This window comes from Ranitomeya imitator, chromosome 6 (genome assembly GCF_032444005.1).
Source record: "Ranitomeya imitator isolate aRanImi1 chromosome 6, aRanImi1.pri, whole genome shotgun sequence".
Lineage (NCBI taxonomy): Eukaryota > Metazoa > Chordata > Amphibia > Anura > Dendrobatidae > Ranitomeya > Ranitomeya imitator.
In genome coordinates, this window is record NC_091287.1 from 414211512 (window position 1) to 414239197 (window position 27686).

The 27686-nt window shown below is 46.4% G+C and overlaps 1 protein-coding gene across 1 annotated transcript in view; it reads left to right on the forward strand.

The window, feature by feature from the left end:
- The window catches only part of MEP1B (meprin A subunit beta), a 115681-nt gene that overhangs the window by 55534 nt on the left and 32461 nt on the right, over positions 1–27686 (forward strand). Inside the window, exons 12-14 of the mRNA XM_069731258.1 lie at positions 3403–3582; positions 14850–15006; positions 20179–20386. Of these exons, the coding sequence (XP_069587359.1) occupies positions 3403–3582; positions 14850–15006; positions 20179–20386 (545 nt within the window). The remainder of the gene's footprint in view (positions 1–3402; positions 3583–14849; positions 15007–20178; positions 20387–27686) is intronic.

Here is a 27686-nt window from a genome sequence, read left to right on the forward strand (position 1 = left end):
ATGGTAACAAATTGCAAGTTTTCCAGACTACACAGGTCTCTTCATCAGGCAAAGACTAAACCAAATTCTGAAGAATCACATATTGATGCACAACATAGCACAGAGGAAAAAAAACAAAACAAGGGGGAGCGGAGCGTGCGGCCGCATAGTAATACATGGAGCCGCACGCTACGCTCCTGAGTGCCAGCGGCAGTGCCGGGTAGACTCGGCCATGTTTCTCGCATGTGTGATCTCGGCCTTAGGGCCCATACTCACATGCGAGAAACTCGGATGAGTCTGGCATGTCAATACCCGGCACTGCACCCGGCACTCAGATTGGAGTGTGCGGCGGCTTAGCAATACATGCGCTGAACGCTCCGCTCCTGAGTGCCGGCGGCAGTGCCGGGTATTGACGTGCGAGAAGTCTCAAAATTGGATCGGAATAGGATCTGCTCTGAGTCTCATAGATCTCACACTTGGCTCTGTGATTTTCACAGATGTGCAATTATGCGTTACTAAAAAAAAATTGTCACTTTTAAAAGTGTTTTATGCCAGTTTAGTGGCATAAACACTTCGATGAATCAGGACCTATGGGTATGTGCGCCACATGATTAAAAAAAAAAAAGCAGGCTGCACTCGGACGTTTTATACGGCTATATAAATGTAGCCTAAAGCTACGCTTCCATGATGAGCTTTTTGGTGAGCTTTTGATTGATTTCTGCAACCACTAAGTAAAATAAGTTATTTGCATTTTTTGAAAATACGCAGCATGAAAAACTCACCTGAAATTAGCCTAAGATGGAGTTAAACTTTCATAAAGGGAGATACAGCCTTTCTGACAACGATACAGCATACTTTTCAGTTCTAAGAGATTTATATGGAGCGAATTAACAATACCCAAAGGATACAGGCTAAATACAACATTATGGCTGTACCATCTGCAGCTCCTCACGTTTGAGCTTTAGCAGGACTGACCCATGTACACTGACTGTAAAGCTCCAGAAGCAATGAGGGAGGCACTTGAGCTTTACCATCAATTGCTGCAATGTTCAGAATGGACATCAATAAACCACAGGAAAAGTTAAAACTTATTACAAGTGGTGCATCATATGAATTCAATTTATACTTGAATGTACACTTTAACTGTGGTTATATAATAACTAGCTATTGAACCCGTTCTACGCCCTGGTGGCGAGCATTTATATTGGTATATGGTCTCCATCCTGTCATGTGCTGCTCCTTCCTGCGTCCCCATCCTGTCATCTGCTGCTCCATCCTGCATCCCCATCCTGTCATGTGCTGCTCCATCCTGCATCCCCATCCTGTCATGTGCTGCTCCATCCTGCGTCCCCATCCTGTCATAAGCTGCTCCATCCTGCGCCCCCATCCTGCATCCCCATCCTGTCATGTGCTGCTCCATCCTGCGTCCCCATCCTGTCATAAGCTGCTCCATCCTGCGCCCCCATCCTGCGCCCCCATTCTGACATGTGCTGCTCCCATCCTGCGCCTCCATTCTGACATGTGCTGCACCCATCCTGCGTCCCCATCCTGTCATGTGCTGCTCCCATCCTGCGCCCCGTTCTGTCATGTGCTGCTGCCATCCTGCACCCCCGTTCTGTCATGTGCTGCTCCCATCCTGCGCCCCTGTTCTGTCATGTGCTGCTGCCATCCTGCATCCTCATCCTGTCATGTGCTGCTCCATCCTGCGTCCCCATCCTGTCATGAGCTGCTCCATCCTGAGCCCCCATCCTGCGCCCCCATTCTGACATGTGCTGCTCCCATCCTGCGCCCCCATCCTGTCATGTGCTGCTCCCATCCTGCGCCCCTGTTCTGTCATGTGCTGCTCCCATCCTGCGCCCCGTTCTGTCATGTGCTGCTGCCATCCTGCACCCCCGTTCTGTCATGTGCTGCTCCCATCCTGCGCCCCTGTTCTGTTATGTGCTGCTCCCATCCTGCGCCCCCGTTCTGTAATTTGCTGCTCCCATCCATATGTCCCATACGCTGCTCCATAAAGGTTTATGGCCCCCATAAGATGCTCCATAGTATATGCCCCGTACACTGCTCCATAAAGGTTTATGGCCCCCATAAGATGCTCCATAGTATATGCCCCTGTACACTGCTCCATAAAGGTTTATGGACCCCATAACATGCTCCATAGTATTATATGCCCCGTACACTGCTCCATAAAGGTTTATGGCCCCTATAACATGCTCCATGGTATTATATGCCCCGTACACTGCTCCATTATGGTTGATGGCCCCATAAGATGCTCCATGGTATTATATGCCCCCGTACACTGCTCCATTATGGTTGATGGCCCCATAAGATGCTCCATGGTATTATATGCTCCCGTACACTGCTCCATTATGGTTGATGGCCCCATAAGATGCTCCATGGTATTATATACCCCCGTACACTGCTCCATTATGGTTGATGGCCCCATAAGATGCTCCATGGTATTATATGCCCCCGTACACTGCTCCATTATGGTTGATGGCCCCATAAGATGCTCCATGGTATTATATGCCCCCGTACACTGCTCCATTATGGTTGATGGCCCCATAAGATGCTCCATGGTATTATATGCCCCGTACACTGCTCCATTATGGTTCATGGCCCCATAATATGCTCCATGGTATTATATGCCCCCGTACACTGCTCCATTATGGTTGATGGCCCCCATAAGATGCTCCATGGTATTATATGCCCCCGTACACTGCTCCATTATGGTTGATGGCCCCCATAAGATGCTCCATGGTATTATATGCCCCCGTACACTGCTCCATTATGGTTGATGGCCCCATAAGATGCTCCATAGTATATGCCCCGTATGCTGCTGCGATATATAAAAAAAAAAATACCATACTCACCTATCGTCGCTGGGCGCCGAGTGCTGGGGGGCCTGAGCAGGCGGGGACACAGGCGCGCTGTGGGGGTCAGGTGCCGGAGTCGCCGCTCGCTCAGGTCCCCCGACACTTGCTATATTCACCTGTCCCCCGTTCCAGCGCTGCGCGCCGCTCCATCTTCCGGCTCCTCTGGCTGTGACTGTTCAGTCAGAGGTCGGCGTGCATTAGGCGCGTCATCACGCCCTCTGAACTGTGAACGTCACAGGCAGAGGACCCGGGAGATGGAGCCGCACGCAGCGCTGGAACGGGTGACAGGTGAATATACTTACTCTCCTGGCGCGTCCCTGCCTCTCCGGTGGAGATCGCGGTGTGCGCTCAGTGCTTACGCAATCCGCGATCTCCTGGGAGCGTCACTCTGTGGGGTCCAGGCTGCGCCAGCGCTTGCGCTAGCGCAGTCTATAAAGGCTTCGGACAAAGTGACGCTCCCAGCATTATATTATAGATATACATGTTTATGGCTTTTAATGTAGATGTTACAAGACAGAAAAACTCATAAAGTGTGCATTTTTAATTTCAGATGGTGATAAATATTTCTGGGATAAACCGGAATTAGTTGGTTCCTCTGTTTCCTTTGATAATGGAACACAGTTTTTCCGTGGACCAGGACTTGGAACTACAGCATATATCACACATGAAAGAGTTCGCAGCAGAGATTTTTTGAAAGGAGGAGATGCCTTCCTATTACTATCAGTAGATGGTGAGATGAACAATGACAACATCTAAGTCTGAAATATCATAATGTCATTAAAAGAAAAAAAAAACACAAAAATCCTTCTAGCAACTGCACCACTATAGAATTGTCTCAGCTGGGTGTGCATGGTGCAAGGCTAGGTTTAGACACCTACAATGCTGTCCGCTGAGTACTGCATATGGGTTTTTGTTGGAATTTCCAAAAAAACAGATTCCACAGGAAACCCCTGACATTGGGGCCATTCACTTCAATGAAGCCTACGGAGAAATGGAGCGCCCCCAGACACAGGGCCACGAGTTCTCAGTACCGGGCCTCTCTGGTTCGGTTCTGAGGCTGTCACGGTGGCTAGACCCGGTCCGTGACCCTGCTAAGGGGCATCTAGTAAAGGGATTTGTACAGTCTGTCAAGGGTTCGTGACGCCACCTGTGGTGTTCGGTCAGGGTGACCGACGCTGCTGTGGGGTCCGCTGGGGTGATGGAATGGCAGCTGGATGGTATAACTTCCCACAGGTGAAGTATGTCCCCAGGGCTTCCCAGTAAGGTGGATGGTGATGGTGTGAGGTGCAGTCAATAACGAGGACACAAGGTTGCAGTCTCTTTACCGAAGGCTTCAGGATCCTCAATCCAGAGTACGTTCAACAGGGCTCTCTGAGACCGGCCGGTCCGATGGGCACATCCAGAGTTTCCCTCGCAGATGGAAATCGTTGCTTACCATTAGCGCCTGTGTGTTGTAGTCCTACCCTGCTGAGCATTCGGAATAGTCCTCACAACTGCTGCTCTCGTTCGTTCGTTCTCTACAGCTTCCTTTCTCTCCCTCGTTCTTTGGTTCCAGATGTTGCTAGTTTCTGGTCCCCCAGGTATATTTTGGCTAGGACACACCCGTATGACGGGAAGGCTTGGAGGTCTTCCGGGACCCTAGAGACGCCCCTCTCTCAATGTTGCCCCCTATGTCTTCGTAGGTGTAGACGGTAGACAGCCAACCTATGATTAACTGTCCAGCGGAATTTGAAGTAAGGCCTGAAGTCAGTTACTCCTACGGTGATCCGGCCACCGACTATGCGCCTCAGTAAGATGTTGCCTTCCTCTCTCGGCACGACTCTTACTGGCTCTCCTTTGTGCTGATCTCGTTTACACTGTTCCACAATATTCTTCCCTTCTTGTCTCTTTCTTAGGATACCGCCGCAAGGTGTGCAGGTGCGGTTCCGTTACGTTCTGTTCAGTTCGCTAGGCACCTGCCAGGTTCCCACGCCTGACAGGGACCCCCCTGTGTCTTCTCCCCGCAACACCCCCTGCCATGGGATGTTGCCTGGTTCCAACCCAGTCAGCTTCTGACTAACTTCCTTCCCAGCCCCTAGTTTTACCAGTGTGAGGAGTGGCCCAATAAATAAAGCCTTTTTCTCCCCCTAGTGGCCGGAGTGTGAAGTGTAATGTGTTCTGGTGATACCTGCTCCCCTTAGTGGCAGAGCGCTATACTGCAACGACCAGGTCTCTGGGGCGCTGCAGAAACTTTAGAGAGCGCCTGTCCTCGGACACAGCAGTGTTCGTTTCTTTTTAGACATAAACAAAAAAGTGCTCTACCATGTTTTTTTGTACATGTATGAAAAAGGTGAATACTGCCTGAAAGGAGTTCAGACCGTGTACAAAAGATCTCATTGGCTTAATTGAAGTAACATAGTAACATAGTTAGTAAGACCGAAAAAAGACATTTGTCCATCCAGTTCAGCCTATATTCCATCATAATAAATACCCAGATCTACGTCCTTCTACAGAACCTAATAATTGTATGATACAATATTGTTCTGCTCCAGGAAGACATCCAGGCCTCTCTTGAACCCCTCGACTGAGTTCGCCATCACCACCTCCTCAGGCAAGCAATTCCAGATTCTCACTGCCCTAACAGTAAAGAATCCTCTTCTATGTTGGTGGAAAAACCTTCTCTCCTCCAGACGCAAAGAATGCCCCCTTGTGCCCGTCACCTTCCTTGGTATAAACAGATCATCAGCAAGATATTTGTATTGTCCCCTTATATACTTATACATGGTTATTAGATCGCCCCTCAGTCATCTTTTTTCTAGACTAAATAATCCTAATTTCGCTAATCTATCTGGGTATTGTAGTTCTCCCATCCCCTTTATTAAGTTTGTTGCCCTCCTTTGTACTCTCTCTAGTTCCATTATATCCTTCCTGAGCACCGGTGCCCAAAACTGGACACAGTACTCCATGTGCGGTCTAACTAGGGATTTGTACAGAGGCAGTATAATGCTCTCATCATGTGTATCCAGACCTCTTTTAATGCACCCCATGATCCTGTTTGCCTTGGCAGCTGCTGCCTGGCACTGGCTGCTCCAGGTAAGTTTATCATTAACTAGGATCCCCAAGTCCTTCTCCCTGTCAGATTTACCCAGTGGTTTCCCGTTCAGTGTGTAATGGTGATATTGATTCCCTCTTCCCATGTGTATAACCTTACATTTATCATTGTTAAACCTCATCTGCCACCTTTCAGCCCAAGTTTCCAACTTATCCAGATCCATCTGTAGCAGAATACTATCTTCTCTTGTATTAACTGCTTTACATAGTTTTGTATCATCTGCAAATATCGATATTTTACTGTGTAAACCTTCTACCAGATCATTAATGAATATGTTGAAGAGAACAGGTCCCAATACTGACCCCTGCGGTACCCCACTGGTCACAGCTACCCAGTTAGAGACTATACCATTTATAACCACCCTCTGCTTTCTATCACTAAGCCAGTTACTAACCCATTTACACACATTTTCCCCCAGACCAAGCATTCTCATTTTGTGTACCAACCTCTTGTGCGGCACGGTATCAAACGCTTTGGAAAAATCGAGATATACCACGTCCAATGACTCACCGTGGTCCAGTCTATAGCTTACCTCTTCATAAAAACTGATTAGATTGGTTTGACAGGAGCGATTTCTCATAAACCCATGCTGATATGGAGTTAAACAGTTATTCTCATTGAGATAATCCAGAATAACATCCCTCAGAAACCCTTCAAATATTTTACCAACAATAGAGGTTAGACTTACTGGCCTATAATGTGACCGTTTCCATTGGGAATCTATTGGGGTTTTCATCAGAATCCTGTTTTTAGGGGACCCTTACGTTCTTTATTTTTGCTTGGACTTTTTAGTGTAAAAGTTTGCATTTTGCTCTTAAACATTGCAAAGATTGAGGCAATATTTGAGGTGTACATTAAATTACTATGGGGGAATCTGGATTACATTTGCAGAAAAATGTAGTGACTCTTCAAAAATTTGGAAATGAGGGGAAAATATCTGGAAGCCCTAAAAGCAGCTCCCGGCGGCAAGCTTAAAAGAAAAAAAGATTAACACAAGAAAAGAAGCAAATGGAAAGTGTGGAATGCTCCCATTGGAGTCACTGATTGGCTACTTCGTTGTCAAGGTGATGCCATAGCCACTGTCAAGGACCGGAGGCAGTGGCGGAGACTGACCGGTGGGCCCGGGGAAAGCGAGTACAGCACTTTTTGACATTTTAGAAGTAACTGGGGTACAAACTTAATTGAAAGGGAACAACCACACACGCACATTAGATTGCCCTCGGTTGAAACCTCCAATATTAACAGGTTTATCCAACAGTGTAATGTGTATGGGGACCCCCGAAAGATGGTTGTAGGGTGAGTTACGGATCCGGCATGTCCAATATCAGACTCATTCTTTTGTGCTCTAAGAGTTAAGGTACCGTCACACTTAGCGACGCTGCAGCGATACCGACAACGATCCGGATCGCTGCAGCGTAGCTGTTTGGTCGCTGGAGAGCTGTCACACAGACCGCTCTCCAGCGACCAACGATGCCGGTAACCAGGGTAAACATCGGGTAACTAAGCGCAGGGCCTCCAGCGCTGTGCTCTGCACTCCTCCTGTACTGTCTGTGTGAGCACAGCGGCCGGAAAGCAGAGCGGTGACGTCACCGCTCTGCTTTCTGGCTGACCGACGCTCACAGCCAGTACAGGAGGAGTGCAGAGCACAGCGCTGGAGGACAGACGGCTGTAGGTAAGTATGTAGTGTTTGTTTTTTTTTACTTTTAGGATGGTAACCAGGGTAAACATCGGGTTACTAAGCGCGGCCCTGCGCTTAGTTACCCGATGTTTACCCTGGTTACCAGTGAAGACCGCTGAATCGGTGTCACACACGCCGATTCAGCGATGTCTGCGGGGAGTCCAGCGACCAAATAAAGTTCTGGACTTTCTTCCCCGACCAGCGACAGCACAGCAGGGGCCTGATCGCTGCTGCCTGTCACACTGGACGATATCGCTAGCGAGGACGCTGCAACGTCACAGATCGCTAGCAATATCGTCTAGTGTGACGGTACCTTTAAGCTGCTGCCAGAGGAGTCTGACATGGACTCTATCACAGAGAACGCAGAAGCGCACTGCAAGGGAGGGAAGATCAAGATAGATGCTGGCCGAACAATATGCCGACAACCATATAGCATGTATTCGGAGGCATCTCACAACTTCACATTGTTCAAATTGCTTGGAGTGGAAATGTTCTGAATGTTACCAGAACATTGGGGAAATGGAAGAACAAAAACGTTTCCTTTTTTAAATTAAAAGTTTTAAGGTGTTAATCATCCTGGCAATAAGTTGTCACAGTAATCTGAGCGCAGGCGGGCTCTTCACGATATAACAAGGTGCTTATCTCCACTGACCTTTACTATTCCTCTTATCTGTCTTAGTGGCAATGGGATTCTTTTTTATTACTTGTCATACCTTTGAGCATTCCTGTAGCATCTACTACGATAGCTTTGTTTTCTTGTACTTTGCATTGGCAGTCAGCATTCTTTGTGTAAGTAATGGCACATCATGTTCAGAGCCTACGTTGTGAAGGATTTTCCGATTTATACCAATGACAAAGATGCTCGCATACAGTGGGATATCTTACAAATAGCCTCCTTTTGTAGAAGAATTAAACAGTATGTAGACAGGTATATGCTATTTCATTATACACCTACAGTATGGATGGAATAGCTTATTATACTTCATTATTCCATCCACAAAATTACGCCAGACAGAGAAGAAAAGGACGTGCTATTGTGGGGTGAATATTGCTCTATGGGAACATTTCTATTACATAGTCAGTCATTCATCTATGGCTGCCATCATGTTATACTGCAAATTCCCTTCTGCAAATGTTACAAGGAAAATGTCCATACAGACAACACTTTTCCTGGAAAAATAAGTTGTTTGAGCTAGGAGTTGAATTAGGCTACGTTCACATTAGCGTTCCGCTAATGTGCGTCGCTGTTGCGTCGGCGACGCAGCGGCGACGCGCCCCTATGTTTAACATAGGGGACGCGTGCGTTTTTTGGGTGGCGTTTTTTGACACGTGCGTCGTTTCCGACGCTAGCGTCGGACGCAAGAAAATGCAACAAGTTGCATTTTTCGTGCGTCCGATTTTCGTCAAAAACGACGCACGCGTCGCAAAACGCAGCGGTTTTGCGCGCGTTTTGCTCGCGTTTTTTGTGCGTCGTGCGTTGCGTCGCCGACGCACCGGCGCGCAACGCTAATGTGAACGTAGCCTTACTGTAGTGTCACCAGATGCATAGAGTGAAGGGGCCACGGGGACAGCAGCCCCAGGCTTCAAATTCTATAAGGGTGAAATATTTAGGCTATCTCTCATGGTCAATAGCAACATATCTGGAACCCAGCAAGCACAACGGCAACTATAGATATGGCATTGCCATTGACTGATGTGCTCTGCATTGGCAGCAACCAAGGTGACAAAGCATTCAGTGTAATAATATGAAAAACTTGGCACTCGTTGGTATGCAAGTACTAGAGAAAGGTTATTTGGTGCAATCCAAAATAATGCAATGTATTATAACAATTTTGACTTTTCGGTCTGCCATCCAGACCTTCATCAGAAAGGTAGCAGATTACAAGAGAAAAGAGGGAACATCTGTATGCGCCGTGGCCATTCTACAGCATCAGTTGTTGCATACCATGGCACCTATAGTTGTACTCTTCTTCTCTCTGATGAAGGTGTGGATGGTAGACCAAAACGTCAAAATTCATAAAATACGTTGCATTATGTTGGATTGCACCAAATAAACTTTCTTCAGTTCTTGCATACTGATGAGTGCCGAGTTTTTCAAATTATTGCATTAAGGGTTGGACCCCTATGCCACCCCTCCACGGAGTGATATATACCACATGTTATTAAAGATTTCAGTGTAATCAATGTAATGAGAACCTTTTTTTGTCTCGGTGACTGCGCAGAGTGCAGTTTTTGAGATTACGTTTTCATGCTGCTGCACTCTGCATAGGGAGCAACAGAATGAGACTAATCCTTCTGAAGACTTACCCAGAAGAACAAATAGATTTGCCCAATATCATTTCCTTATGAAACTACAGTCATGGACAAAAATTTTGAGAATGAGACAAATATTAATTTTTTCAAAGTCTACTGCTTCATTTTTTCTAATGGCAATTTGCATATACTCCTGAATGTCAGAGTGATCAGCTTAATAGCAATTACTGTACTTGCAAAGTCAATATTTGCCCAGAAAATGATCTTTAACCCCCAAAATACATTTCAACATCATTGCAGTCCTGCCTTAAAAGGAGCAGCTAACATCGTTTTAGTGATTGAACCATTAACACAGGTGTGGGTGTTGATGAGGACAGGGCTGGCGATCAATCAGTCATGATTAAGTAAGAATGACATCACTGGACACTTTAAAAGGAGGCTGGTGCTTGGTATCATTGTTTCTCTTCAGTTAACCATGGTTATCTCTAAAGAAACACGTGCAGCCATCATTGCACTGCACAAAAATGGCCTAACAGGGAAGAGTATCGCAGCTACAAAGATTGCACCTCAGTCAACAATCTATCGCATCATCAAGAACTTCAAGGAGAGAGCTTCCATTGTTGTCAAAAAGGCTCCAGGGCGCCCAAGAAAGACCAGCAAGCGCCAGGACCGTATCTTAAAACTGTTTCAGCTGTGAGATCGGACTACAGCAGTGCCGAGCTTGCTCAGGAATGGCAGCAGGCTGGTGTGAGTGCTTCTGCACGCACTGTGAGGCAGAGACTCTTTGAGCAAGGCCTGGTTTCAAGGAGGGCAGCAAAGAATCCACTTCTCTCCAGAAAAAACATCAGGGACCGACTGATATTCTGCAAAAGGTACAGGGAGTGGACTGCTGAGGACTGGGACAAAGTCATTTTCTCTGATGAATCCCCTTTTCGATTGTTTGGGACATCTGGAAAACAGCTTATTCGGAGAAGAAGAGGTGAGCGCTACCACCAGTCTTGTCTCATGCCAACTGTAAAGCATCCTGAAACCATTCATGTGTGGGGTTGCTTCTCAGCCAAGGGAATCGGCTCACTCACAGTCTTGCCTAAAAACACAGCCATGAATAAAGAATGGTACCAGAATGTCCTCCAAGAGCAACTTCTCCCAACCGTCCAAGAGCAGTTTGGCACCCAACAATACCTTTTCCAGCATGATGGAGCACCTTGCATAAAGCAAAGGTGATAACTAAATGGCTCATGGAACAAAACATAGAGATTTTGGGTCCATGGCCTGGAAACTCCCCAGATCTTGATCCCATTGAGAACTTGTGGTCAATCATCAAGAAATGGGTGGACAAACAAAAACCAACAAATTCTGGCAAAATGCAAGCATTGATTATGCAAGAATGGACTGCTATCAGTCAGGATTTGGTCCAGAAGTTGATTGAGAGCATGCCAGGGAGAATTGCAGAGGTCTTGAAGAAGGAGGGTCAACACTGCAAATATTGACTTGCTGCATTAACTCATTCTAACTGTCAATATAACCTATTGGTACTCATAATATGATTGCAATTATATTTCTGTATGTGATATAAACATTAGACAAACACTAATAAAAACCAGAGGGCAGCAGATCATGTGAAAATATAATTTTGGTGTCATTCTCAAAAATTTTGGCCATGACTGTAGTAAGCAACACAGTTACACAGATAAATAACTGATAACATATTACAGCAAAAGTGCTTTGAATTCAGCAGATTCTGCTACATGGTCTCCATTTTATCAAAAGCCATAGTTCCAAGTCTTCTTTTCTCTACAGTATTGTTGCCTGTGCAGAGCGCAGCAGTATAGAGAAAAGACTGGCAGAAACAGTCTGTACTTCGAGGTGCTGGTGGACGGGATGCAGAATCCTATGTGTATGTATAGATGTTAATCGCCGCACACTCTTATATCAAACTAGCTATTGAACCCGTTCTACGCCCGGGTGGCGAGCATTTATATTGGTATATGGTCTCCACCATGTGCTGCTGCCATCCTGCGCCCGTTCTGTCATGTGCTGCTGCCATCCTGCGCCCGTTCTGTCATGTGCTGCTGCCATCCTGCGCCCGTTCTGTCATGCGCTGCTGCCATCCTGCGCCCGTTCTGTCATGCGCTGCTGCCATCCTGCGCCCGTTCTGTCATGTGCTGCTGCCATCCTGCGCCCGTTCTGTCATGTGCTGCTCCCATCCTGCGCCACTATTGTATTATATGCCCCCGTATGCTGCTGCCATATAAAAAAAAAAAATACCATACTCACCTATCGTCCGGCTCCACTGCAGGTGTGTCTTCAAGAAAATGGCGCCGGAAAGCGCGGACTGCGCAGGCGCCGATTCCGGCAGCAGGAATCGGCGCCTGCGCAGTCTGCGCTCTCCGGCGCCATTTTCTTGAAGACACACCTGCAGTGGAGCCGGAGTGTGTGTTCAAGAAAATGGCGCCGGAAAGCGCGGACTGCGCAGGCGCCGATTCCGGCAGCAGGAATCGGCGCCTGCGCAGTCCGCGCTTTCCGGCGCCATTTTCTTGAACACCCACTCCGGCTCCTCTGCCTGTGACTGGACTCTGTCACAGCAGAGGAGCCGGAAGACGGAGCCGCACGCAGCGCTGGAACGGAGGACAGGTGAATATACTTACCCTCTCTCCTGGCGCGTCCACGGTCCCTGACTCTCCGGTGGAGATCGCGGTATGCGTTCAGTGCTTACGCACACCGCGATCTCCTGGGAGCGTCACTTTGTGGGGGCCAGACTGCGCCGGCGCTTGCGCCTGCGCAGTCTATAAAGGCTTCGGACAGAGTGACGCTCCCAGCGTTATATTATAGATATGCAGAAAGTTTTATTCTAATTGCAGATATGAAGTAGACATGTAATTATACATCAAGGTGCAGGGAGAAATGCGTCAATGACATACAATGTTTCTCCCATTTCCTGGGTTTTGTTCACAACGTCACTATATGCAGAGTTGAGTAGAGCCAGACTTAGGTGCAGGAGCGCCTCTACTCAACTCTGCATACAGCTACGTTGTTAGCAAAACCCAGGAAATGGGTGAAACATTAGATGTCCTTGCATTTCTCCCTGCACCTTGATGTGTAATTACATTTCTAGTTCAAATCGGCAACTTAAATTACAAATTCTGCATCTTTGAAATAAGAGTGTGCGGTGAATAACAAGCTCAACAGTATAGCAAAGTCATTTCAACTGATGCGCTCTGCATAGACAGCAATTGAGATACTTTAACTCGGGCTGTGCAGCTGTTAGTGAATAAAGGTTATAGACCGATTTATCAAGGAGATGTCAGTATTCACAATATTTTTGTGCATCTCAAAGTTACAGAACATAATTTAGACTTTTTGTGCTTTTACGCCAGTTTAAGCCAGCTGTACCAAAGTGAGCCGAGCTGGGGCTGAAAGGAGCGCAGTTTAGCCTGACCATCTTAATTTGTGCCCTAAAAATGGTATAAATTATACTATAAATGTATGCCAGTCCCTGGCTAAAGTAACATTCCTGGTGGGCGGAGGTGCACACCAGTTGTAAGGTGCACTGACTTCATCAAGAGGCATGCGTCTTTTCACTAAGATTAGTGTGCAAATAGGCAAAAGAACAATAAAAAAGAAGCAGGAAAAGTTGTGACTACCAGAATGCAAATCACGTATTGTCACTAGTGATGAGCAAATGCGCTGGGATGACATGGTGTTATCTGAGCATCTAGGCGTGCTTGTGTATTATGTTCGACTTCCTGCGGCTGCATGATTTGCGGCTGTTAGACAGAATGATCACATGTTGGGATTGCGTAACAAACAGGCCAGAACTCCAAACTAAAACCTGAGCCTGTCATTGATGCTCTAGTCTTGTCCATAATTCGATGGCCCGTGTGAACAATCATTAGTGTGCAAAGGCACATTGGCTGTTATCTGCAAACTGATCAAAAATACTGCAATCGAACAATTCCTTATACAGCACATAGCTCTTGGAATGTGACAGATGACAAAAAAAGATATATAAATATTGTAAGGTGGCCACGGGAAAAATAGTTGATAGGAGGTGTGTATCACAGAGGAGATTGTCATCTGAGATATAAACCTTTAGCATTTGTCAAGTGACCATAGTACTAAGAGGCTTGTTTTGTACATCTGGGCCAGGTTTTACCGGCAGCCTGAGAGATGACCGGTTCTGGCTGCCCACATTCCCCACCTCTGAGTGTGGTACACATGTTAAAGTGGAGACTGTTGTTTGTCACATGGTTTGTGTGGGTGGAGGGAGAAGGCCTCCGGAGTGTTATATCCAATCTGAGCTGGTATACTGGATGCTATCCAGTCTGTGTGACCTGGACTGGCTCTAAACAGACTTTGTTATGAACTGCTTACTTTGTTTTACCTGCACCAAAAGGCTATTTATTTTTCCTTTGCTTGCGGCTGGTTTATGAAGCACCAATTAACCAGCATGGACATTTAACTGGAGATGCTTCCTGTGTTGCCTCAGGACCAACCAATTGAGTAGCATCCCCCCCCAAAAAAAATATATATACTGTATATGCACACTGGGTCTATGAAGACAGAGCTGTCAATCAAAAAAGGGGAGCGGGCATAGTTAGAGGGAAAACAAGCAGGTGGGAAGGTGTATGTAAATGTTTGCCCCCGCCATGACACACCGATTGGCAGGGCTTAGTTTAAGCAGTAATTCTGTGCTCACAGAGCCTTACAGGCAAATGGGAAAGAGAAAGTGAAAAAAGGTAGAAAGGGTTAAGAAGAGGTAAAAAGAATACCCATAAATAAACTGAGTGAGAGATCTTATAAGACATTGATAATCTACAATGAAACTGAATACACTTTTTATATAAGTGCAATTAAAAATACAGTGTACAAGCTGTATACTTTACATCTAGAATGAAATACTGAAATCACCTTAGAAATGTATGTGCACATACAAATTGTTTCTGGTTTAGTAATGTCTTTTATTTTACACTAGATGTAACACATCTAAATACCACTCAACCAATACCCCCATCCACTGTAATACCACCAGCACCCAGGACAACTTCCAAACCAGGGACTGATGCTTGTACAAACTTTGGATGTAAAAATGATGGTGTCTGTGTCATTGAAGGAGAGAGCCCGGTTTGCAGGTATGACTAAATGATCATATTTTCTACATATATGAATGTTAACAGGTTAACAGATCTTCTTAAGATTTTGTACAGTTCTTTTTTTTTTATGTAAACCTACATGATAACGAATATCAGTGTTGATGCTAGGGGATCTGCTGAGGTAGCTGTGGTGCCAATCCTTTACAGGGGAAGTGTACCCCTAAGTTTCCATTACCAATTGGCAGGGCCTGTTTTAGACAAAGTGGGGCCCTGGGCAAAAGTTTAAAGTGGGGCCCCAAATGCTCAAATATTGCACCATCACACAAACATTTCTGTAGTATTTACATGCTGAATTCAGGCCGCTAAATGAGCGCGATTGACAATATTGAAGTTGTTCGACTCTTGTTTACCAGCCCATATAGGGTAGATGCACACGTTCAGTAATTGGCAGCGCTTTGGATGCAGCACATGTCCGCTGTGTCCAAAGCGCTGCCGGCTATTGAACGCAGGTTAATCCGCATGTGTTCATTGAACCATGCGGATTCACTGCGTTCAATACATTGTACAGGTGACATTTATCTTGCGGAGACAAATAAAAATAAATTGACCTGCTGCTGTCTGGAAAGACGCTCCACATGTTCGTCTCCGCGGGTGATCTGCGAGTGTTTGTGCACACATAGTGGACATGGGATTTCTTGAAATACCATCCACTATGCTGTAACATCTGGACGCTGCACAAGTATGCAACGTCCAACCCCGCATCGTTTACTGACCATGTGCATCTACCCTTACTCCGACTGAGGAGGAATGATTGGTACAGATAATCCTTGATACAGCATAATGCAGGTCTCATGCAGTACATATAGTAAAATGCACTCCCCAAAGTCCTTGGTAGAGTTTAATGCAGCCCCCTCAGAGTAAACAGCAGCCCCCTCAGAGTATAATGCAGCCCCCTCAGAGTATAATACAGCCTCCACACACAGTATAATGCAGCCCATTCAGAGTGTAATGCAACCCCACACACACAGTAAAATGCAGGCCCCACCACCACAAACACACAGTATAGTGCAGCCCCTTCACACACAGTGTAATGCAGCCCCCCCAAACACACAGTGTTATGCAGCCCCCCTAAGAATAATGCAGCCCTCTCAGAGTGTAATGCAGGCCTTACCCCCACACAGTATAATTCAGCTCCTCCCACAAGCACACACAGTATAGTGCAGGCCCCTCAAACAGTTTAATACAGCCCCCAACACACAAACAGTATAAAGCAGCCCCCTCAGAGTATAATGCAGCCCTACACACAATATAATGCAGCCTCCCAAACACACACAGTATAGTGCAGCCCCCACATGCAGAATAATGCAGCCCCCCACACACACTGTACAGTACAGTCCCCACACACAGTATAATGCAGCCCCCTTCTTTACACATTGTATAATGCAGCTCCCCCCACATACAGTATAAAGCAGCCCCCTCAGAGTATAATGCAGCCCTACACACAGTATAATGCAGCCCCCCCGCAAACACACAGTATCCCTCTCCTAGCATATCCTCACCCATCCCCTGTAGACTGTGAGCCCTCACGGGCAGGGTCCTCTCTCCTTCTGTACTTGTGTGTACCTTGTTTTGCTCATGTTTATTGTACTTGTCTATATTTGCACCTTTCACATGGAAAGCGCCATGGAATAAATGGTACTATAAAAATGTATAATAATAATATAGTGCAGCCCCCCAAAAACACACAGTATAATGCAGCCCTACACACAGTATAATACAGTCCCCCACACACAGTATAGTGCATTCCCCACACAAAGTATAATGCAGACCCCTTCACACAGTATAATGTAGGTCCCCCACACGCAGTATAATGCAGCTCCATACACACAAACAGTATAATGCAGCCCCCCAGAGTATAAAGCAGCCCCCTCAGAGTATAATGCAGCCCTGCACACAGTATAATGCAGCCCCCCACAAATACAGTATAGTGCAGTTCCCCAAAACACACAGTATAGTGCAGTCCCCACACACAGTATAATGCAGCTCCCTAATAGTATAATGCAGCACTACACACAGTATAATGCATCCACCAACAAACACAGTATAGTGCAGTCCCCACACACAGTATAATGCAGCCCCCAGAGTATAAAGAAACCTCCTCACAATATAATGAAGCCCTCCCATAGCATAAAGCAGCCCCACACACAGTATAATTCATCCTCCAACAAACACACTCAGTATAGTGCAGCCCCCCAAAGCACACAGTATAGTGCAGCCCCCACACACAGTATAATGCAGCTCCCTAAGAGTATAATGCATCCCCCTACACACACAATATAGTGCAGTCCCCACACACAGTATAATGCAGCCCCTTCACACATTATAATGTAGCTCCCCCATACATACAGTATAATGCAGCCCCCCACACAGTATAATGCAGCCCCTCAGAGTATAAAGCAGCCCCATAAGAGAATAATGCAGCCCTACACACAGTATAATGCAGCCCCCCTCACACAGTATAGTGCAGTCCCTTCACACACAGTATAGTGCAGCCCCCGCACACAGTATAATGCAGCCCCCTAAGAGTATAATGCAAACCCACACACACAGTATAATGCAGCTCCCTCATAGTATAATGCAGCCCTACACACAGTATAATGTAGCCCCTTCACACACTGTATGATGCAGCTCCCTAAGAGTATAATGCTAACCCACACACACAGTATAATGCAGCTCCATCATAGTATAATGCAGCCCTACACACAGTATAATGCAGCCCCTTCACACACTGTATAATGCAGCTCCCCACACACACAGTATAATGCAGCCCCAACACACAAACAGTATAATGCAGCCCCCCAGAGTATAAAGCAGCCTGATCAGAGTATGATACAGAACTACAAACAGTATAATGCAGCCCCCCACAAGCACACACAGTATAGTGCAGCCCCCCACACACTACACACAGTGTAGTGCAGCCCCCGCACACAGTATGATGCAGCTCCCTGATGGTATAATGCAGCCCAACACTCAGTATAATGCAGCTCCCTCACACACAGTATAATGCAGACCCTCAGAGTATAAAGCAGCCACCTCAGAGTATAATGCAGCCCCCTCAGAGTATAATGCAGCCCTACACAGCGTATAATGCAACCCCCGACAAACACACACACACACAGTATAGTGCAGTCCCCACACACAGTATAATCCAGCCCCCAGACACAGTATAATGCAGCACTCTAAGACTATAATGCAGCCCCACACACACACAGTATAATGCAGCCCCCAGAGTATAACACAGCCCCCTCAGAGTATAATGCAGCCCCTCACAAACACACAGTATAATGTAGGCCCCTCACACACAGTATAATGCAGCCCCCACACAGTATAGTGCAGCCCCCAGAGTAAAATGCAGCCCCCCACATACACAGTATAGAGCAGCCCCCACACACAGTATAATGCAGCCCACCCACACACAGTATAGTGCAGTACCCCCACACACTATTGTGCAACAGACACACACACTATAATGCAGGCACACACACACTATAATGCAGGCATACACACACACATGCACACACAATACTTACCTCTCCTCCTCATTCCCCAGCTGCTGACTTCTGCAGAGCGTCTCAGCGTCTCATCAGCTCCACTGCTGAAACATGCTGAGTCAGAGGCAGAATGATGGGAGAGGGAGTGTCACATGATGCTCTCTCCTCCATCACTGCTTTCAACTTTATTGGCATCTATGATGCCGATACGTTGAATGCATGATGCGGGGAGGGGCAGTGCTGGGCCCTTCTTACTCAGGGGCCCCATAGCAGCCATTGGCTGGGGGCCCCTGGAGGAGTAGAGCCCTAGGCAGCTGCTTGATCTGCCTGCCCCTAACGCCGGCCCTATCGATTGGCCAACGTGCAAATGAAGTGCTATAATTTATCATAGAAAGAACTGCGTAGCTGTTTAAGCAGAGCAGCACAGTCCTCTCCATCCATTCATTGCAGGGATCGCGTGACATAATGTCAGATGAGCCCCAGAAGAGCCAGTGTGGACACTGATGGAAAGGCACCGGAGGGGAATATGTGTCATTAATTTAAAAGGGAGAAACATGAGGATTGAGAAGAGTTTGTCTGAATAGTCAATTCCTTTAAACAGCTGGACAACCCCTTTTAATTATCCCTAATTTGCCTAGTAAAAGTAAAGAAGCACTCCCATCAACGTTTTTACATTGCAGTGATCACATAGCACTATGTACTTACAATTACTCATTTTGCCTTTCTACCCTGTTAATTCTTCTGTTTTCCATTAGGTCTATGACATCACATGATAAAGAACTGACTAGCTGAATCCTTCTAAGCTCTATATAGAAACATGAGGTCAATTTTCTCTGCACAAGTCATGAGTCACTGCAAAATTCCATGGAGGAGGGAGCAGTTGGGTCAGGAATTGAAGAGGGGAAGGATAAATGCAGGCAAAAGAGACTTCCTGTTTCTACATAGAGCAGAGAAAAGAGAAGAATTAGCTTGGAAGAAAGGCAAAATGAGCAATTGTAAGTGCACAGTGCTAAATAATATGATGATTGCAATATATTAAGAGGAAAACAACTTTCATGGGATTGCTTCTTTTAGAAAAAAAAGGATACTTACCTCACAGATTAGGCCTTTCCTACGCTTCGAGCATTGTGTCCCCCAACGATCTCATAGTATTGTGCTGCAGCCTCCGCACTTGCGTGTCACAGACCTCTGGGTGTGTTAACTTGCAGAATGGCATTGCCAGTCACTGCTTTGTGATGTGAAGCAGTAATAGCATTTCTTTATGGTATTCCTGGCAGAGTAATGTCCAAAAATGTGACAGTGTCAGAAGATAAAAATGAGTGAAATGCAAATTTAAACTGTTCTAGGAAAAATATCTAAAGGCTACAGCGTAAATTGAAGAGCTGCGGTTTGAGATCTGATGTTTGTAAATTTTTGCTGAGAATGTTGATGCACATTCCACTCTTTCTGGTGCAAATGGTAAAGTGTGCGGCTCCCCAGCATTTATTTTGTAACAATATCTCTGCAGCATCTGTACTGTGAGGGGTCCGCAGCAGAGGGGCTACGTGGGAATGCTCTCCGACAAATTGGTCTAATTTCTTCTATACTGGTTTCCTTCCTCAACACAGTAGTTGTCTCGCCAGCTGAGCTTTAATTTCATCTCATATATTCTCTCCTATAGGTGCAAAGTGACTAATGACTGGTGGTATGTTGGAAGTAAATGTGAAACCAAAGTTTCCAGCCAAGAGACAGTGGTGATTGCCGTTTCATCATCCGTGACTATATTTGTAGTAATGCTAATAATCACACTTGTCACTGTTTACTGCCTTAAAAAGAAACACAAAAAGCAAATGAAGGCACTGCCTACGGAACTGAACACTGTGGAGAACGTAAGTATATTATCCATATGTAAAGATCCAGATATAAGGGCTGAGACATTACTTCGGGATTAGAATATTGCAAGGTTTTTGTATTTTATCTGAGTATTCCTTTAAATTCCAAATGTACTTACTTTTAGGCCTACTTCACACTTGCGAGTTTTACGGACGTAAGAGCGCAGAAACTACGTCCGTAAAACTCGCAAAACATACGGCACAATTATTCTCTATGCCCCTGCTCCTATCTGCCGTATTCAACTGATCAGTATTATACGGCTTTCTACGGCCGTAGAAAATCACAGCATGCTGCGTTTGTCACCGTATTGCGCAAATTAAACGTCAATGAAAGTCTATGGAAGCCCCAAAAATACGGATCACACACGGACCAGTAGTGTGACTTGCGAGAAATACGCAGCGGTGTTCTATAGAAAAGCCGGCAATTTATTGCGGTGTACAGTAAAATCACACTGACAGCTTCCAGTAGAATAAATGTGGACACATAGAATATATATATATATGTATATATATATATATATATATATATATATATATGTCAGTGAGACACATATATATATATATATTAATATTTCTTCCAGCGCTAGATAGCTTTAAAGCCGGTAATTCCTAAACCCGACATGATATGAGACCGGGTTTACATACAGTAAACCATCTCATATCACCATTTTTTTGCATATTCCACACTACTAATGTTAGTAGTGTGTCTATGCAAAATTTGGCCGTTCTAGCTAGTAAATTAAGGGGTTAAATGGCGGAAAAAATTGGCGTGGGCTCCCGCACAATTTTCTCCGCCAGAGTAGTAAAGCCAGTGACTCAGGGCAGATATCAATAGCCTGGAGAGGGTCCATGGTTATTCGCCCCCCCCCCCCCCGGCTAAAAACATCTGCCCCCAGCTACCCCAGAAAAGGCACATCTGGAAGATGCGCCTATTCTGGCACTTGGCCACTCTCTTCCCATTCCCGTGTAGCGGTGGGATATGGGGTAATGAAGGGTTAATGCCACCTTGCTATTGTAAGGTGACATTAAGCCAAATGAATAATGGAGAGGCGTCAATTATGACACCTATCCATTATTAATCCAATACTAGTAAAGGGTTAAAAAAACACATACACATTATTAAAAATTATTTTAATGAAATAAAAACAAAGGTTGTTGTAATATTTTATTTAACGCCCAATCCAATCACTGAAGACCCTCGTTCTGTAACAAAAAAAACATAATAAACCAACAATATCCTTACCTTCCGCAGATCTGTAATGTCCAACTGTAAATCCATCTGGGGGCAGGTGTTTTTAGCCAGGGGGGGGGCAATAACCATGGACCCTCTCCAGGCTATTAATATCTGCCCTCAGTCACTGGCTTTACTACTCTGGCGGAGAAAATTGTGCGGGAGCCCACGCCAATTTTTTCCGCCATTTAACCCCTTAATTTACTAGCTAGAACGGCCAAATTTTGCACATACACACTGCTAACATTAGTAGTGTGGAATATGCCAAAAAAATGGTGATATGAGATGGTTTACTGTATGTAAACCAGGTCTCATATCATGTCGGGTTTTAGGAAGGAGAAAGCAAAAGCCGGTAATTGAATTACCGGCTTTCTGCTATATCGCGCTGGATGAAATATTAATATATATACATATATGTGTCTACTGACATATATATATATATATATATATATATATATATATATAGACAGTATATATGTTTTTTTTTTTTTTTTAACACATGGATCCCTTGTATAGCCGTATGTCGGTTTTGCAAGCCTGCGATAAAAACACGCAGTATGGATGACATACGGATTACATACGGAGGATGCCATGCGCAAAAAACGCTGAAACACCCTGCCTACGGAGGAGCTACGGACCACTATTTTCGGGACTTTTCAGCGTATTACGGCCGTAATATACGGACCGTATTTTCATACGCTGAGTGTGAAGCCGGCCTTAAGTTTTTGACATATCCTTTCGTCTGGTGGTCACATAAGTCAGAGACGGAGGAGTCCGCTACTGGACCTGCTAGTTGACGGCTTGTACAGCTCTTTGGATTGGTGCTGCACAAAGCGGTCACATTACAGCTCTGACAAAGTAGAGAATGCTGATGATGATCACCAGTAGTTGATAAGCTGCAGCAGTGCAATTTTTTTTATTTTCTGCACCAGACAGCAGCTATTTAGAGGGGGTTATCCGGCACTGGACAACCCCTTTTAAAGGGAACCTGTCACCCCCGTTTTTTGAGATTGAGATATAAATACTGTTAAATAGGGCCTGCGCTGTGTGTTACTATAGTGTATGTAGTGTACCCCGATTCCCCACCTATGCTGAGAAATAACTTACCAAAGTCGCCGTTTTCGCCTGTCAATCAGGCTGGTCAGGTCGGGAGGGCGTGTTCACAGCGCTGGTTCTTCCTCAGCTTTATGTTGGTGGCGTAGTGGTGTCCGCATGTTGAGGTGACTAATCCACTGTGGGCACGTGAACAAGCAGCGCGCGATCTGCGCTGTCATCCCTTTCGTCGGTGGGGGCGGCCATCTTCCTGGGGCCGCGCGTGCGCAGATCGAGTGCTCTGCTGCACGGGGCTTCAGGAAAATGGCCGCGGGATGCCGCGCGTGCGCATTAGAGATCGCGGCGGCCATTTTCCCAAAGCCGAGTTTGCATCTCGGCTTTGGGAAAATGGCCGCCGCGATCTCTAATGCGCACGCGCGGCATCCCGCTGCCATTTTCCTGAAGCCCCGTGCAGCAGAGCACTCGATCTGCGCACGCGCGGCCCCAGGAAGATGGCCGCCCCCACCGACGAAAGGGATGACAGCGCAGATCGCGCGCTGCTTGTTCACGTGCCCACAGTGGATTAGTCACCTCAACATGCGGACACCACTACGCCACCAACGTAAAGCTGAGGAAGAACCAGCGCTGTGAACACGCCCTCCCGACCTGACCAGCCTGATTGACAGGCGAAAACGGCGACTTTGGTAAGTTATTTCTCAGCATAGGTGGGGAATCGGGGTACACTACATACACTATAGTAACACACAGCGCAGGCCCTATTTAACAGTATTTATATCTCAATCTCAAAAAACGGGGGTGACAGGTTCCCTTTAATATGTGATCTGATCTTCTCACTATCAAACAACCCCAAGAAACTTTTTGACACCTTTCACTCCCTCCTCAGGCCAAAAGCACAAGCCCCTATCACAGATATTTGTGCTGGTGACCTGGCCTCCCACTTTATAGAGAAAATAGACAATATCCGTCAGGAAATCCGCTCCCAAGAACTAAGTTCAGTGACTCCCATCCCTCCCCTCATTGCCCCTGGCTCACTCTCCACATTCGATCCCATCACAGAAGAAGAAGTCTCCAAGCTCCTCTCCTCTTCTCGTCCGACTACATGCACTACCGACCCCATTCCCTCACATCTCCTCCAGTCTCTCTCTCCAGTTGTCACAAGTCACCTAACTACAATCTTTAATCTCTCCCTCTCCTCTGGCATTTTCCTCTCCTCCCTCAAACACTCTATCATTACTCCATTACTAAAGAAACCCACCCTCGACCCATCCTGCACAAACAACTACAGACTGGTCTCCAATCTCCCCTTCATCTCTAAACTCTTGGAGCGCCTAAAATACTCCCGCCTTACCCGTTACCTCTCCACTCATTCCCTCCTAGACCCTTCACAGTCCGGTTTCCGCCCCCTACATTCGACAAAAACTGCTGTTATGAATAGGTAATTCAGAACCACAATGGACCTTGAAGTCCAGAGCACACAAGTGACCTGACAAAAACCACAAAACATAGGACGAGCTCTGAGACGTGGGAACTCCGCTGACCGCAATCCCCAAACCTATCAAACCACACCAGAGGTAGCCGTGGATTGCGCCCAACGCTCCCTATGCAACTCGGCACAGCCTGAGAAACCAGCTAGCCTGAAGATAGAAAAATAAGCCCACCCTGCCTCAGAGAAATTCCCCAAAGGAAAAGGCAGCCCCCCACACATAATGACCGTGAGTCAAGATGAAAACACAAACACAGAGATGAAACAGATTCAGCAAAGCGAGGCCCGACCCACTGAATAGACCGAGTATAGGAAAGACAGCTTTGCGGTCAACACAAAAACCTACAAACAACCACGCAGAGGGGCAAAAAGACCCTCCACACCGACCAACGGCACGGAGGTGCTCCCTCTGCATTTCAGAGCTTCCAGCAAGCAAGCAAAACCAAAAAAGCAAGCTGGACAGAAAATATAGCAACAGAAGCAACACAAGCAGAACTTAGCCTATGCTGAGCAGACAGGCCACAGGAACGATCCAGGAGGAAGCAAGACCAACACTAGAACATTGACTGGAGGCCAGGATCAAAGCACTAGGTGGAGTTAAATAGAGCAGCACCTAACGACTTAACCTCATCACCTGAGGAAGGAAACTCAGAAGCCGCAGTACCACTCGTGACCACAGGAGGGAGCTTGATCACAGAATTCACAACAGTACCCCCCCCTTGAGGAGGGGTCACCGAACCCTCACCAGAGCCCCCAGGCCGACCAGGATGAGCCATATGAAAGGCACGAACAAGATCGGCAGCATGGACATCAGAGGCAAAGACCCAGGAATTATCTTCCTGACCATAACCCTTCCACTTAACCAGATACTGGAGTTTCCGTCTCGAAACACGAGAATCCAAAATCTTCTCCACTATATACTCCAACTCCCCCTCCACCAAAACCGGGGCAGGAGGATCAACAGATGGAACCACAGGCGCCACGTATCTCCGCAACAATGACATATGGAATACGTTATGGATGGAAAAAGAATCTGGAAGGGTCAAACGAAAAGACACAGGATTAAGAACCTCAGAAATCCTATACGGACCAATGAAACGAGGCTTAAACTTAGGAGAGGAAACCTTCATAGGAATATAACGAGATGACAACCAAACCAAATCCCCAACACGAAGTCGGGGACCCACACAGCGTCTGCGATTAGCGAAACGTTGAGCCTTCTCCTGGGACAAGGTCAAATTGTCCACTACATGAGTCCAAATCCGCTGCAACCTGCCCACCACAGTATCCACACCAGGACAGTCCGAAGACTCAACCTGCCCTGAAGAGAAACGAGGATGGAACCCAGAATTGCAGAAAAACGGTGAAACCAAGGTAGCCGAGCTGGCCCGATTATTAAGGGCGAACTCAGCCAACGGCAAAAAGGACACCCAATCATCCTGATCAGCAGAAACAAAACATCTCAGATATGTTTCCAAGGTCTGATTGGTTCGTTCAGTCTGGCCATTTGTCTGAGGATGGAAAGCCGAGGAAAAAGACAAATCAATGCCCATCCTAGCACAAAAGGCTCGCCAAAACCTTGAAACAAACTGGGAACCTCTGTCAGAAACGATGTTCTCTGGAATGCCATGTAAACGAACCACATGCTGGAAGAACAATGGCACCAAATCAGAGGAGGAAGGTAATTTAGACAAGGGTACCAAATGGATCATCTTAGAGAAGCGATCACAAACTACCCAAATGACCGACATTTTTTGAGAGACGGGGAGATCCGAAATAAAATCCATAGAGATATGTGTCCAAGGCCTCTTCGGGATCGGCAAGGGCAAAAGCAACCCACTGGCACGAGAACAGCAGGGCTTAGCCCGAGCACAAATCCCACAGGACTGCACAAAAGAACGCACATCCCGCGACAGAGACAGCCACCAAAAGGATCTAGCCACCAAATCTCTGGTACCAAAGATTCCAGGATGACCAGCCAACACCGAACAATGAACCTCAGAGATAACTTTATTCGTCCACCTATCAGGGACAAACAGTTTCTCTGCTGGGCAACGATCAGGTTTATTAGCCTGAAATTTTTGCAGCACCCGCCGCAAATCAGGGGAGATGGCAGACACAATTACTCCCTCTTTGAGAATACCTGCCGGCTCAGGCAAACCCGGAGAGTCGGGCACAAAACTCCTAGACAGGGCATCCGCCTTCACATTTTTAGAGCCCGGAAGGTACGAAACCACAAAGTTAAAACGGGAGAAAAACAGCGACCAACGAGCCTGTCTAGGATTCAACCGTTTGGCAGACTCGAGATAAGTCAAGTTCTTGTGATCAGTCAAGACCACCACGCGATGCTTAGCTCCTTCAAGCCAATGACGCCACTCCTCGAATGTCCACTTCATGGCCAGCAACTCTCGATTGCCAACATCATAATTTCGCTCAGCAGGCGAAAACTTCCTGGAAAAGAAGGCGCATGGCTTCATCACCGAGCAATCAGCACCTCTTTGCGACAAAACAGCCCCCGCTCCAATTTCAGAAGCATCAACCTCAACCTGGAACGGAAGCGAAACATCTGGTTGACACAACACAGGGGCAGAAGAAAAACGACGCTTTAACTCTTGAAAAGCTTCCACAGCAGCAGAAGACCAATTGACCACATCAGCACCCTTCTTGGTCAAATCGGTCAATGGTTTAGCAATACTAGAAAAATTACAGATGAAGCGACGATAAAAATTAGCAAAGCCAAGGAACTTTTGCAGACTCTTCAGAGATGTCGGCTGAGTCCAATCATAAATGGCCTGGACCTTAACAGGGTCCATCTCGATGGTAGAAGGGGAAAAAATGAACCCCAAAAATGAAACCTTCTGAACACCAAAGAGACACTTTGATCCCTTCACAAACAAAGAATTAGCACGCAGGACCTGGAACACCATTCTGACCTGCTTCACATGAGACTCCCAATCATCCGAGAAGACCAAAATATCATCCAAGTATACAATCAGGAATTTATCCAGGTACTCTCGGAAGATGTCATGCATAAAGGACTGAAATACTGATGGAGCATTGGCAAGTCCGAATGGCATAACTAGGTACTCAAAATGGCCCTCGGGCGTATTAAATGCAGTTTTCCATTCATCGCCCTGTTTAATACGCACAAGATTATATGCACCACGAAGATCTATCTTGGTGAACCAACTAGCCCCCTTAATCCGAGCAAACAAATCAGATAGCAGCGGCAAGGGGTACTGAAATTTGACCGTGATTTTATTTAGAAGGCGGTAATCAATACAAGGTCTCAGGGAACCATCCTTCTTGGCCACAAAAAAGAACCCTGCTCCCAATGGCGATGACGACGGCTGAATATGACCCTTCTCCAAGGATTCTTTTACGTAACTCCGCATAGCGGCGTGCTCAGGTACAGATAAATTAAACAGTCGACCCTTAGGAAACTTACTACCAGGATAGCACAATCACAAACCCTATGCGGAGGCAGGGCATTGGACTTGGGCTCATCGAATACATCCCGGTAATCAGAC